This window comes from Anguilla rostrata, chromosome 4 (assembly GCF_018555375.3).
Source record: "Anguilla rostrata isolate EN2019 chromosome 4, ASM1855537v3, whole genome shotgun sequence".
In the NCBI taxonomy this organism is placed as follows: domain Eukaryota; kingdom Metazoa; phylum Chordata; class Actinopteri; order Anguilliformes; family Anguillidae; genus Anguilla; species Anguilla rostrata.
The window spans coordinates 52,020,836-52,036,421 of NC_057936.1; the positions used below are offsets into that span (position 1 = coordinate 52,020,836).

Genomic DNA, 15,586 nt, shown 5'->3' on the forward strand with positions numbered 1-15,586 from the left:
AGAAAGGCTAGAAAGCTGTTGGGTGTATATTGTGGGCAGCAGATATGTCATCTCGCTAAGTTACAGCTTGGCCATACCTATACAGCACCGAGAGTTTGTCAGTCAGCGTTATATGCAGGAATGACCACAATGACTGCAGACACTCAGCCCTTAAGAACATTAACTTCTGTACCTTCTGACCTCATGTAAACTGACAAAATTCACAAACAACTTCACAGGTCCACACAATAGAGCCCAAAACTTTTTTGCATTGTTTCCTTCTGTCTTCTTTTGCCTGCAAATCACATAAACACAAATGCCCCAGTACCACAATCTAAAATACTCCCCATTGGACATTTACCTAATACTTTTTTTAACTTCATGGTCACCATCTTTAGTTTGTGTGGAAGCCAGCTTGCTTGCTAACTAATAATTGCCAAAAAAACTATTGCTTTTATAGCTGTAGTATCTTTATCTTCATTTGGGCTATATTTCTGAAATTCGTTTTCTATCATTTCACCTACAAACCCCACATAATATTGTTTCATGACTAGATATGGTTATCATTCACATTTTGCTGATTTCTTTTTATTGCAAAGGCTCGTCCCATTGTTCAAGCTTTAAACTGTATCACTTTCCACATTTTGACTGAGTTTAACGTTAGCTAGCTTGCTGACGAGTCAACAGAGTGTATAAAATTAGTACAGACAGCACCGAAATTAAGCATTGAAATCAGAGTTGCGATTCGGTCCGGTTGGTAATGTTACTGCTCCTTTGTCAACCAGTGCTTAAACATATTCTTTCTGGAGTGTTTTCATCAGCTGTTTAAAAGATTATTTTTAATGATGTTTCTTCCATGAACATGTTTTTCTTCATATTTTAAACATGCAAGGAGATGGAATGATAACAAACCGGTATTTCTTCCAACACAAATGTTGTCTACATTGTACTTTTGTATTGTGGTTCTTAATCATGTACCATTTCATATGCTCCCCACAATGTCCCTAAATAGTACCCTGTACTGTCGAGCACCATCCCAGAGATTTGATCTTTAAAATAAAATATTGAAAAGATTATTTCAAAAGTAACGTACTTATATTCATTAATTCATGTTGGGGGTGAAGGGTTTTTGAGAGAACACGCTGTACAAATTGCTAATATATAGAGTGTATTTGGCTGATTAGCAGAAAAAAAGTCAACATTCTGCTGTTTGCTTCCTGAAAATAGACATGGGGGCAATGTCACACGTTACCTAATGGGTAGAATGTTAATCGTAGCCCTCCACCGGAGTGGTGGTATACCAAACAAATTCTGTGGAAAATGCATTCTGAGCAGAAAGTACTGGCATCCAGGTTCCTTGTGGCAGGTTGTAATTTTAGATTCTCAAGTAAATCCATTTAAAAAGACATACCTGCAGAGCAGAAAGCATGCTCCTGCTTCTACTTTCCCCAGTTATCGGTATGTTACACCCTTCACCCCACAGGTTTTCATTTGGATATATTGTCAGGGGACCGGGATGGCCATTGCGAAAACTTGATTCTGTGGTCGGTTATCCATTTTTGTGGATTTTGAGGAATGCTTTGGATTACTCTTCTGTTGGAGGATCCAGCCATGACAGTTTTAGTCTCCTGGCAGAGGCGGCTGTATTGTATTCTAAAATCTCCTTGTACATGGCAGCACAGCCCCACAGCATTGCTTATCCACCAGCATACTTCGCAGTGAGGATTAGATTTTTTTTTATTCTTGACTGTCCCTCTTTTTACACCAAATGTATCTCTGATGTTCATGGCTACAACTCTTTTTTGGCTTTTCTGACCCACAAATCTGGTTCCAATTCAATTTCCAATTATATTTAATAAATGGCAGGTACTTCTGTTTGTGGTTTGATGACAGAAGGGGATATTTTGGGGAAGAGTTCCAAATGGCTTGTTGGCATAGAGGGGGAATTTAGCCTAATTGTAATTTTGGAGAAATGGCAACCCCAAGATGCAACCAACTTCTATAATTGTCCAATTGTGTTCCTTGGAGAGTTTTTCTGGCTCTCAATCCATCACTCCGTGTCTAGGGATAATACACTTACAGTACATCCCCTTCCAAGCAGGTTCATCACAGCTCCAGTTATTTAAAAGTAATAGTGGAGATGGAGATTTTCAGTGTTCTCTGACCTTCCCCAAGTTGATAAATGCCTAAGGGAGTGTGGCATGTGTGCAACCTCAGATGGTATTTATATCCCAGTGAAGCAAGAAGTCAATGACCACCGAAGAGTTTGGAATCTCAGATAAACTTTTAAAAGCTGAAATATAAAGGGCAATATAGCCTACTTATTTTGTCCATAATAATTTCTAGGGTTGTTAAGAACTGTGACACGCAGGTTTTTGAAAAAAAAAAAAACCTTAAAGAACAATTTTATCTCAACGAAGGGTTAGATTATGCTCATATTTTGAGTGCAAGATCAAGTTTGTAAACAGCAATGACATTTTTCCACAGTCGTTTTTGCTCATCTTTACCAAGAGTGCTAACAATACCAGAGCAGGCACTGTATCTGTCATGCATCATAATATCATGATAAGTTAGTCTAGATAACAGTGTCTAAATGGATGAAATGTAATATTGGACAACTCTATCTGTTATTACGTGTCATATTTGTTATAAAGTACAATGCACATAATGCTATCTGTATATAAACTATGCTATGTAAATGCATTCATGAACGTAGACAGAATAATTTATTATAATTTCAGATGATTAACTGCCATGCTATGTGTCACAGAAAAAATAACCTGAATCACCTGAGCCATCACAAAACAGAGATGATCTAGTGTGCTGGAGTTCTATTCTATTCTCCAAGCACCTGGATTCAGCAACAAGGTGTACAACAATACATCCCTGAAAATTATGTAAACCAAAGAAGAAGAAAAAAAAAACAGTGTACAGTAACTTAATCAGTGACAAAATTGCAGCACCATCTGTAGATCCTCCATTTAATATACACTCAGATTAACTGAGGACCTTATGGCAGCTGTGTTGTAAAATGTATGCTAAGAAGTTCAGCTGGGAGACGGGCAAGCCATTTTCATTTAAAGTTGGTGAGAACAGATGGTAGAATTGAGTTGTAAACTGTCAATCCAAATCAATTGTTTCAGCCAGCTTGCCATTGTTTTCTTGTTCTTTCTGCTATCTGCAATGACTGTTGTAGAGAGAGAAAAATCCATTCACAAATGGTGTCATTTGTATCTTTTGAGAAAGGACAACGGCATCATCCCATTGTGTTCTTACACAAACAGCAGCAAGGATTGGAATTTTTCTGCTAAGTGTTGTGTTAGCATGATGAGACGGAACATTCGGTTATTTTTAAAGGAGTACCATGGTGGTTGAACGTGACACTTCCCAGTTGTCTTCAGGCAACAACAAAACAAATGTGCATAATTTTTTTATTCTTCAGTCATTTCAATGTACTTTAAAACGTATTTTTCAAAGCCTAAATTTCCCACTATAAAAATTCACCCGAACCGTCTGGGCGTGGTAATGAGAACTGTCAGTTAGCTATGATTGACAGACCGTGCCCCGTTACTATAGCTTCCCCCATGATACGCTCTCTTTGGGAGACTGAATTTTCACAAGCTAGCTAGCTTAGTAGTATATCAAGTATCGATAGATAGCTAAGGTAAGGACGTTGACTTATATCCAATTATAATTTTTGCTATCTAGCTAGCCAAGTTAAGATAAAAGCACAACTGTAACGTCCTCATAAAAGCAAACTAGCAAGCTAACGTTATCGATAACATTGCCTTATGAAAGCAAACCTCCTAGCTAGCTAACGTTAGCTAGCTAGCTAAATGAATATAACTAGAAATAATCTAAAGGCACTCTAATTTAAGTGAACCTAACGTTAGTCAAATATTTGCATTGTCTGAACAGCAGGACGGTGTGTCCTGTCAGATTTCTTTACGGGGCGTGGAAATGGGAGTGGTTACTGTATTCGTGACGTAGAAAAATGACAACTTTCTCAACCGGTTGAAAATAGGACGATGAATTTAAAACGCATATTTCTCCAAAAATACAGAACGGACATATTTAATACTTTGCTTACTGTGTTTCTTCAATGCCTCTTGTGCAAATAGCACATAAAACCGAGAAAGTGTGAAAATCACCATGGTACTCCTTTAAAGGACTGTACGATTCTTGTAGGCTCAATAATGTCCTGATATTCTCTTTATGTTTTCAGACTGAAATTGAAATGCAAACCTGACTGAACTCATTAGCAGTGTTTAACAATGATTAGCAAAGATGGATAATTTGTAATCGTCATGCATTTGACATTGACACACCGCTGTTGCAGTCTTCTTTTTTTCAATTTGAGCAATGTGTTTTAGCCAAAGAGTCCAGGGCTGCCATTATGTAAATACATGCTTCTTCATTAAAAATAAATGGGCTCTCTTTTCAGATCCTGACTTTAAAGACCTTGGAGTCCCAAAACCTCTGCCCGGTAGGTATAATTTATTCTCTACTAAGTGCCATCCAAATAAACGTACCTTAGAGCTGATGCATTTCCCAAGTGTTCTCTAATCTATTGTTTTATGTTCTTCCGGTGACTCAGTTTGTGAATTTGAAATGGGAGGACCTGAAGGGTTTGTCGAATCTCAGCAAATCACCAAAGATGGCAAAGCCTTACAAACGGAAGCAGTGGACTGCAAGTGGTACATCCGAGCCCCTCCACGGTCCAAGGTCAGCGCCCTGCAGTCGTGGTCTACTGAAATATTTGTGTGTGTGTGTGTGTGTGTGTGTGTGTGTCTGTGTGTATGTGTGTGTGTGTGTGTGCGCGCATGTTTTTTTTTTTTTTCATAAAAGTGCAATAATGTATCAAGTCAATTAGGTGCTTCTCACAAGTTATGTGTTTTGTTATTATTCAAAATACTATTAAAAATTGCTAGGAGCTTAATAGATGTGGTGCAGTCCCTATATTTGCTAAGTGGAAAGTGTGACGGCTCAGGGCTATCATAAAGGGAAGCAGAAAGCAGGAGCTGGGGGATTATATTGAAATTGTGCCAAGAGTGAAATATTAAGGGGAGGCTTTTTCTTAGAAGAGGTCAGACAGAGTGCAGAGGAATGCAGTTGAGGTCAGAGGGTTATTTATATAGAATGGTGTTCCTGAGTGAAAGGTTTACAGCTGGTGAAATAGCTGTACCATGCAGCTTGGTTTAGGCATATCCTAGCTGCTATTGTGTGTTTTGGTTTGTTTCTCTGCTATCTGCTATATATGTTTTGTGTCAGCATTGTTAAATCCAAACATTTTCTTTCCTTGATGAGACTGTCTAGCACACAGGGATAAGGCTAATAATCCACCAGGTGATATGTCTTGAATTTAAGGTGAAGGGTAATAATTGCAATGGAAAACAAATGTAGATTCAGCCATATCAGTAGAATAACTAGGATCTTACTTACATAATGTCATTTTAAGGACTTTGCGTGTAAAAGATTTCTTTGTAAAAAAATGAATCACCATTCATAAGATTTCTCAGCATTCACTGTTGTGTTTTGCGTTGGCTTCGACTTTCAGTCAACAGTCTGTTAAGATTGTTGACTAAGATGTTTTATATCTGTTTATGTTGGCTCCGAGAAGTGATGTGAATCATTTAAGAGCAAGTCTCATCAAAAAACATATTTTGTAGATGTAAATATGTCTCGAATTCAGAATATAGTTTCATAAATGATCCTGTTCTGTATTAACATTACAAGGACTTACTGTAGATGGGGAATGATGTGTGGTGTGTCATTGGAAGTAGCCTAAACAAGACCCTGGACTGATTCAGAACAGGTGAAGAGCAGCGACTTGTTATAGTAAATAGACCACTTACTGTAAATGGCCCTGAGAGCAGGCTGACATGCTGTTCCCACCCACTGCTTTAAATTAAATTCATTCAAATCCTAATTTACCCTCATCAGATAAAGTAGCAAGCTAACCAGTCAACCAAATGCTTGCGGCCATTGAAGTGTTGTCGCTGTTGCATCAATATTTATTCAAAGTATGAGAAGCGATAGCAGTGGATGTATTACATTAACCTAGGGAAATGACCCTCGCAATAAATATCACCATTTTTTACATTGTATATTCTTGTGTGTGGTCAGAGAGATGGTTTAGCCTAGTTCGTTCTTTTAACCTGATTGGTTTATTTATGCTTTAGCATGTAGAATCTAATGAAAATCCAGGTTTAAAAAAAAATAAAAATAAAAGCTGTATCCAAAATGGATTATTAATATAAAAAACAATACCATTGTGCCATCAGTATTTGCTAGTCAGGACTAAATCAGCACACTGTCATTCACTGTCCAGGATATTTACAGCCAGCAGTTTCCAGCCTGGCAAGATGTTACAGCCAAACATAATTTGTCAATGACTACAGGCTGGGAGGCCATGAGTCACAACACCTCATGAACACCCACAGATCACCATTCCTCATCTGCTTTTTTATCTTCAAGCTATCCGTTCTGCCACAGACAAAATTATTTGTTATTAGATAATATGTCATTTGTAATTATAGCTTGTGATCTCTTCTAAAATTGGACAATATTACAGCCAGACTCTCTGGAAACAAATGAATAGACTCAAAAATATTTGTGCTTCACAATCAACCAATATTGATAGATAAAGCCTTTAAGCAAATGGCAGTTAATTCAAACTAAAGCAAGTTAAATTTTCACAAAAGTAAAGTTGGCTAAATGCAAACATTTCTTCTGGGAAGTGCTATTAACAATAGCATATGCTCTATAGACATACTTTGACTTCCTGTTAATTATTGCATTAAAATCATTTTAGAAATATAATATAGCTAATATTAAAGATGGGGGGGAACTGTAAGTTAATTGTATTTCTATAATGCTGGATAAATCAGAAATTATGCCATTTCTTAACAAATTCAAATATTTACTCTTTAAATTTCAATAAGAATAATGTTGTAATAATGTTTTATTAACAGCAAAAGCTGTAGAGTTAAAAAAAAAATTCCCACCTCCATCCAGGTCACATAAATTTCAGCTAGAGGACCGTTTCTTCTCTGCTGGATTTTTAGCTTTTTATTAGACTGGAACTTTAGGCACGTAACTTTAACTTTAGCCCTTTGTATCATATGCCTGGTTTGAATCTGGCTAAAAGAATTTTTTTTTGGATGAAACTACATTTGTCCTTGAAATGGTGCTGTGGATTGAATCCCAGCCTTAGTGAATGCCAAGGTGCTGGGAGAAATTGTCTGCGGGTTTCCAAAAAACTGGTAGCAGGTTGATACACCTGTTGTAGCCAGCCATTTTCTTCTTGTCAAACAAGTTTCTTGTCAAACAATTTACCTTTTTGTTTATGCAAAACACTTTATGGTTGTTTCTTGCAACTTCCTCTGAAATTTCCTCTGTAGTTGATGAAGATGCTCTGATGTATAAGGACAGCCTGTGCAGAACACCATTCTGTTATTAAAATGAAAATTTTGTGCCCTTACTGTATGTCAGGTACTCCAAATTGCAGTGTGTACTGCTTTATTAAATATTGATACCCAACTTGTATTTATTTGTTTATTTAACTTTAAAAATCATGATGCAACCCTGACAGTAGACTCCAAGAAAGAAAACTTATTGACTCTGCAGTCAAGCATGAAACCATGATGTATAATCTCAAGAGGACTCTGTGAATGAAATAGACCATTATGTGTGAAGTGTGACTATTTCCATAGTAATTGCATGGCAATCAGTCTCTCTTGCATAGATCCACTTCCAGTTCCATTTTTCCATTTGTTTCACACGAATGGTGTGATTGTTAATAATATTGTAAATATATTGTGAATATTTGGCTGCAAATTTCATTTCTCAGACAACGTAATACCCCCATGAGTAGGTGGATATCTAAAGTCAAACTCTGTTAAACTGTTGGCATTTCGTTTTCAGCAAACATTTGCAGTATTTTCTGTGTACATAAGCTTATGCGAGTGCTGATGGTGTCCTGTCTGCTCTGTCTACTTTTGTTTTCCAGTCCTACTTTTGTGTGGAAACCTGCACTCTTTATCCTTTGATTTAAAGCACAGAAAAGGATCAGTTGGGATATATGGTTTGTTCTGAATTTATTGTCTCTGGGAGTATTTACTGCCTGTATCCGCGGTGCCTAGAAAGAGCCATTCAGTGGTTTAGATGATGAAGCTGCTTCAGAATCCGTTGCTGCCACAGCCTTATTGTAGCTCTGCAGTGTGTGGTCCCTCTTCATCCACTGGGTTATTGCACTCTATCAATCCCTTTTCCCCCGACAAATCTGTAGCTTTATTGCTTGTTGGGATGAGTAAAGCTGATTGATTTGGCTAGAGTTATGGTTAGCCGTGGCCCTCATCAATAATTACATTTCAAGTAAATAAAGTGTATTTTTACTCACTTTTTTACTGTTCTTTATTCTTTTGGCACTGTGCACAGTTTGTTTTGTGGCATGTACTGTCGTGACTCATGGTACTGTAATTATGCAGTGGCTTGCAGATGATATTACTGTTTGATATGATTTATTGCCTCGCAGATTGATTTTGGTGTTATCTGATGTCCTTCCAGGCTAGAAAATCAAACACATGTGCCCTTGCTTCAGCACTCCCCCCCCCCCCCCCCCCCCCCATTAAGAAGGCTGTGCCACTGACCCATTGAGGTTCAGTGACCGAGACTGAGCTTATAATTGAAAGGCTATTGGTTCGATTCCCAGTTCAGGCACTGCAGTTGTACCCTTGAGCAAAGTGCATTGCTTCAGTACACTTTACAATTTACTCATTTGGCAGAAGCTTTTTGCTGGAGTGACTTACAAATGTTCACCTGGCTAGAGAGACACCACCAGAGCTAGAAATCAAGCATAAGTGGCAACCTCAAATTGCATGCTTCAAGATGTATATGATAAGCATATCATTTATTTATACCCAGCTGTATAAATGGTTTGTATGGAAATATCCAATCTGTGTAAGTCACATCTGCTAAATGGCGAAATGTAATGTAACATTACTCGCAATCAGAAGTGATTGAAAGAAAAACATCTTCATTTTCCATATGTTACAATGCAGTGTTTCTTTGTTTAAGAACACTACATTGGACTTCAGTGTCATAATAGTAATGCTATCAATAATTATTATTATTGATTCACTGATCCCACATTAATGTTTAACACCTAATATTAATGTATTGATGACAGATCATAAGTAATCAGAAGACTGGAAATTAATGTATATACATTTTCTACAGATATTATGAAATGTATTGAGACTGTACATATAAACCCTTATGAAATCACAATTTCACATGAAAATTTACATTTTCATATGTGAATTAAAATATTCACTTGTGAAAAGAACATGCTACTTGTGAAATGGACATTTTCTGTTGTCACATGCGAAAGCAGAACACGTGACTTCAAATAGCATAGGTTACCTTTTTCCCACTCTCATCTTACTGTTGGGATTATTTTTATAGTTTGCACGTACTCCTTACATTTTGAGTGTTCACATGTATTATTTGGTTTTTGAACACGTGATTTCTTTCATAAGGGAAAGACCACAGATAATTACAACAGTGATTTTATTTAAAATCTAATTTCATTAACAAATTAATGTAAATCTATGTCACAATTTAACCTGCAGGGGTGCCAGAGTTGGCTTACTTTTGTTCATAGTACACTCCAAAAGACATTAAGCCATCTGATTATTGCGGAGATTCTCTTTTATTTTATAGGGAAATAAAGGTACCCATTCTTTTAACATTCTTGACACACGGGCCATAACAGATTGCGTCTGGGTTTGATTTATTTTCTGACAGAGCTCTATACTTCCATAGTATACAGCTCTATCAGAATGCAAATTCATCCTGAGCCATCTGAATACCCAGTACTAATGCAATACACTAATATTCCCTTTTCAGTCCAGCTGCATGTAACATCAGCTGGCATCAGGTACAGTTTAGTCAGCAAGACCGACATGTTCTGCACCTCAAACACATCCACAAGACCAGAGCGACAACTGCCAACTTTTACAGAAGGCTGTTTCTTTGTCAAGAAGTGCCCTGGTAATGTATTCAAAGTGCCAGAGGAAAAGTACAGTCAAGTTAAAATGTACTTAAGCAATCAAGCAAAATCAGAGAGACAGGTGAGGTAAAGAGATAAGGTGTTTGGGAAAGTTTCCACGGGGGTTGTAATTTAGTGGACCTAGGGAGCATTAGCCCAATCCATTCAGGGTTCTCTGGACACTGTGCGACTGGGGGTACGCAGGGGGGTACGCAGGGCCTACCAGATAGGGGAGTCTCCTAGGCTGAAGGCCAGCAGAGCAAACACTTTGTCCTTCAGGTGACGTGCAGATCCCGCTGTATTAGTCCTGCAACAGTATTCACAAGCAAAAGCACTCACCTTTGACCCTTACAGCAGCGTCTCTCTTTAAATCAGATCTAGTCCATTAAGGCCTTTTTGAGAATCGATACCTCAGAACAAGGCTCCAGAGAGGAAGGAATAGTGACACATTTTTTAAATCCTCATGTTCCTCACTTGTTGAATGTTTACTTTGCATCCCCTTCTCTTAAATTGTCCCAAATGAGGGGGTAAAATCTGTCTCTAAGATATCAGCGCAGACAAAAATTGTGAGTATGTGAGTGTATTTCATACGTCACATTTTTATATAATAGATTGCACTCAGAAATAATTTCTAATAATTTTACTGTACATCAAGTAACTGTTCAAGGATTCTTTTTTAGTAGCATAAATATGACGTAAGTCCTTGTACAAAAGAATTTGTTTCAGAGAAGAAAATGATGAAAAGACTTGTTCATGTAATTCTTTTTACTTTTTTGTTTGCTACGAACCATTCTGACAATCCCTCTCTTTAAATGGCTGGCTGTGGGAGTATACACAATATTGTAAAGACATAAAAGCAAAGATATGAAAAAAAAACCTCAAGTAGCGCTGTGGCGTAAGACGCTGGAACCACGGTAAATATTTAGCCTTGAGCCAACAATTCAGGCCTGTGAGAAAAAACCAGAATTACTTTATTAAAGTGTTTCTTTGTGGAGAGTGCATTAGTCATCTTGGTGTGATGGTCAGTTTACCTCTGAAGATGATTCAGGGCTTTTTCTCAGTCATGAACAATCTACAGATGTTTGCACTGCATAATTTTTTTTCTTATAGTTTAATGTTTACATTAGAATGTCTTACAGCTGCATAGTTGAGTGTATTAATGTCCGGTCCCTTTGTTTTATTAGTCTTCCTGATGTTGTTAGCTATGCTTTGACATCGAAGTTTGACAAGGAGGATCGATACTTATCCGATCCAGTGCGACTTCAAGGGGTGCATTGTCTGCAAGCACATTGTTATATGGATGATGCATAATCTATCTCCGTTTGTGAATTATGATAAGCTGCCTTCACAGTGTTGTCTCATAATCACTTTTTTTTTCCAGATTTGAAAAACTTGTATTGGAAAATCTGAATGAATGCAGTTACTAGCTAACCCCCCCTGCAGAGCCACACATGTGGAGCCTTTAACTCGCCAGATGCCATGCCAAGCTCAAGCAGAGTGCCAAATCTGTGAAACGATGTGTGGGAAACATTTGCATATCTCATTTCTCCAGGATTTTTTTTTTTTTGAGCTGAATGCTATGGCTTATACACAATCATTTGTTCTATTTGAAGCTGCCTCTTGACACCCACGCCATTTAGGCTTGCTGATGTTACACTGGAGCATGTCTAAAGAATTTGTGGTTCTGAAGGAAAAGCCATTTGTGCTGGACTGTCAGTTGAGCAAGGTACAGAACAGTTCCCTGTATCACAAAGGGCAACATATAGATTGTGCTTTGTGAAAACAGTGCTGAGAAAAGGGCAGGTCAAAGTTATGTCTGCTTTTAGCCACCACATGCTTCTGCCCGTCAATCCTGCCAATACCAAACTGACACTACAGTGTCCTTTCGGTCTTTGCATTAGCGCCATTTGTCTTAAGGAATTAAAGCATTGCATTCCCTTGTCATGATTGAGTGCAGAGCGCTCAATTAAATGTTATGATCGCATGCCTTAGGCTATGGGCTGGAACCGAAGCTGTTATTGTTTGCCATTCCGGTCTAATATACTAATGGTAGGCTTAGGTATAGAACACTGTCAAGTGTTGTAGCTGTGCTGGACCAAGCCAGAGGGTTGTCATTACCATGCATTTAGTACTGTATGTCACTGTATTTCGGTGCTGGGGGGTGTGTGGGTGCTCAGGTGAGAGTTGCACTTACCTGCATGCGAGCGTTTGGTGGGGTTGAAATAAAATACCTTTCATCCTTCGTGCAGGGAGGGATAGTGTTTTGATGATTCACAAAAGGTTAGTGGGAATTTGTTTTGGTGAGTTCCTCAGATGTATCATGTCTTTCTCAAACCTAATCCCCAGTATGCAGCAGCTAAAAAGGGCTTTATTTTCATAAACCTTTTAGGATGGTCACATGAGATGGCCTCAAATAGTCTGATCAATGCTTTACAAATGTCTGTGTAGTACAGTGTATGCTCTTGACAGGAAGGTACCAATACCAGTAGTGGAAAATTGGATTTTACAGGAATTAAAATATGATTTAAATATGGGTTGAGAGCAAAATAAAACTTTTTCTCAGGACATTCTCCCTTTTTTTCCCACCCATTTCCAGATCTACTTGCGGTTCCTGGACTACGAGATGCAGAACTCGAACGAGTGCAAGCGCAACTTCGTGGCGGTGTACGACGGGAGCAGCTCGGTGGAGGACCTGAAGAGCAAGTTCTGCAGCACGGTGGCTAATGACGTGATGCTGGTCACGGCGCTGGGGGTAATCCGCATGTGGGCAGACGAGAGCAGCCGCAAGAGCCGATTCCGGATCCTCTTCACCACTTTCCAAGAGCGTAAGATATTTAATGAGCCCCTTCTCTGGCAAGGCAGATTAACCGACACCTGAGGGACATTCTGCTCATTGGAGGCATTAAAAAACAGTGGCTCTGAAAATAAAAGCAACTGAACCATAGGTTAACTTTACAGGAGCCTATTAAGGAAACATAGGCATTGCATTTATCAGTGGCTGTTTATGGGTTTCCACTGGCAGGATATTGTGAAAGGAGGAATCTCTGCTTGGCATGCCGTTATGGGGGGATTTTCAACAGCCATTATTCTAAAAAAGACTGCTATAAAAACCAAATCTCACAAATACTAAATGTGCTGTATACCAACAAGGTAGCTGCGGATGATGGCACAGTGAGAGAACTGAGGAGAGAAATTAATTAAACCTTAAAAACATTTTGCATATTAGAAAGAATCAGATATCAGCGTGCTTCGACTTTAGCCTTGAGTGACAAATTTAAGCAAGCTTTATATCTTGCACATCTATTATTTCAGAATTCTCTTAATTGAAAGGATGACACACACATACACACGCAATGGCTAAAATATTTAAAACTTGATTATGGTTAGTTTTGATGGCATGCTATAATTTAGTTAAAGAACCTCTCACCAAAGCAAATTGACTTATAAATGAAGTATATAGCAAGAAAGATCAACATTACCAGTTCTGCCATTTTCAGTGTCCAGCTAGAAGGCTAAGTTCACATTAATTTGTCTAAATTGGAAAGGTTTTGGATAGCTGTTATGCTTACAGTTCTGGAATTCTTTATAATTTTAAGGTAAATGTGTTATGTTGTACTAAGGTAAAGTACTACATCTATGTTGTAAAGAGTAATGTGTCCCTCTAGGTTTGAGCCTTCCGGGTATTCCCAACACACTAGCTCCTCTGATTAATCTAGTGAATGCAATTTGACTACATTGGTCCTCTAGCGCAGTAACTGCAAACCTCAGCTGGTGAATCGCATATTGAAATGAAGTAGCAGATGGTGTGCACCCTCCCAAATTTAACGTTTTCACTGACATCTAACCTTCATCTTTACTTATCTAACCTCACCAGTATATTACAGCCATCTAGTGCAGTGGAACCTCCTTGCAGTAATGTTCAGGGCAGGAGCTGTATTGCCAGGTGGATACACACAATAGTTACTTTATTTATTTGAACACTTAGTTTAGTTTTAATAATTAACATCTCAAACTGTGCATTTTCTTCAATATAATCCCCCCTATATATGCACCATCCTAGCAGTGAACTGGCTTGTAGGTCAAAAAAGGTTTAAGCATTGTACAACTTATTATAGCGAACCATCACCGTACTATTTATCCATTGCTATGTTTGATGTGTGACAATGCAAAAAAGAAAAGAACAATCAAAATTAAAAGCTGCAGCCAAAGTATGATGACAGCCCCCTAAGAATCAGAAGAAAAACCATTGAGTGCTTTCACACCTGTTGTGTTTGGCTGCATAACTACAGGAACGGGGTGATCACATTCTCAGATATTTTTATGGACCCTGGATGAGCAAAGGCTTGAATCAGTGGTCAGTCCTGGGCCTGTGATCTGAGGAAGCAGGCAGACCAGTGATCCGACGCTGTGGGCCTCTCTGCTCTGGACATTGTTGCATATGGGAGCCTTGCATGGTGCCGATGAGGAAAAAGGGATGGTCAGTGTGCAATGTAAAGCACTGCATGTGGTGGAAATCATCATTAGAGCGGAGGGGATCAAACAGCAGGCCCCTCTAATGGCCGTGCGGCCTACAGCCCAGCGGCGCCATGTAGCCGCTCTCCCAGGACTCCCGCAACACCCCCGTCTGCCCAGACGCATCATACCGAATTCAGCTTCAGCTTTGAGATAATAAGGAAAGAGCAATCAGCCCTTTTTCCACCGCGAGATCCCTTTTTTGCGCCGTACATTCTGAGCTATAAAATGCAGGGATTGAATGGCTGTTTTTCTCATTTCCCATAGACTGTAATCAATGAGTAGTTCTCTGAACAGGAGCGATAACTGTATGGCTGCTGCTGCGTGCTATAAATAGATAGTGGCGGTAATGGAGTTCTTATGAATTTTTCAGAGAATAGTATAGATCATTGGACTTGACGTTATCTTATAGGTACATTATAGGGTTCAAAACACTGCCTGTTTCTGCCTGTATGCATGAGCAGTCAGAAAATTTCTCTGATGTGAAATGATATGATCATAGTAGTGGTCAAAGTATTTAGGCCTGATACTTTTATTCAATATTTTTTCTTGCCCCCATTGTATTGCTCTTAGTCATTTAAAGAGAGCAGGCAAAGCTGCTGGATTGTAAGTCTCCAGGATTGGAGTTGAGTATCCAATATCTACATTATTGCCGATAGGAATGGTCACTAACAGATTTAAGGTGTTTTCCTTAAAATGTGCTTCATTCAGAATACAGCTTCTGACTGAGGAATATTTGGGGTGACTCCTATTCGGAGGTTATACTATTATTTTTTTCAGATATACCAGATGTGTGTGTAAATAAAAACCCATTAATTGCCTGATTTAAAAAAAATAAAATTCATACTAAAATATGATATATAACTATTGCAATTCTGCACGATTCATTCACGGCGAGTCCTTGTAAGTGTTCATGTTTCCTTTCCCCCATTCTCAGGCCCTTCTTTCTCTCCATGCTCCGCTGTGTTTGTGATTTGCTGTAGGAGCGCTGCCTTTAAATTTCCCTTTCAGTTCAGAGAATGTTCCGCGGTACCCTTGTTC

At 38.6% G+C, this 15,586-nt stretch overlaps 1 protein-coding gene across 3 annotated transcripts in view; it reads left to right on the forward strand.

The window, feature by feature from the left end:
• The window catches only part of neto1l (neuropilin (NRP) and tolloid (TLL)-like 1, like), a 68,578-nt gene that overhangs the window by 42,889 nt on the left and 10,103 nt on the right, over nt 1-15,586 (forward strand). For all 3 annotated transcript variants that reach the window (XM_064333138.1, XM_064333137.1, XM_064333136.1), the window contains exons 5-7: nt 4,424-4,465; nt 4,577-4,704; nt 12,630-12,858. In XM_064333138.1, the coding sequence (XP_064189208.1) occupies nt 4,424-4,465; nt 4,577-4,704; nt 12,630-12,858 (399 nt within the window). The remainder of the gene's footprint in view (nt 1-4,423; nt 4,466-4,576; nt 4,705-12,629; nt 12,859-15,586) is intronic.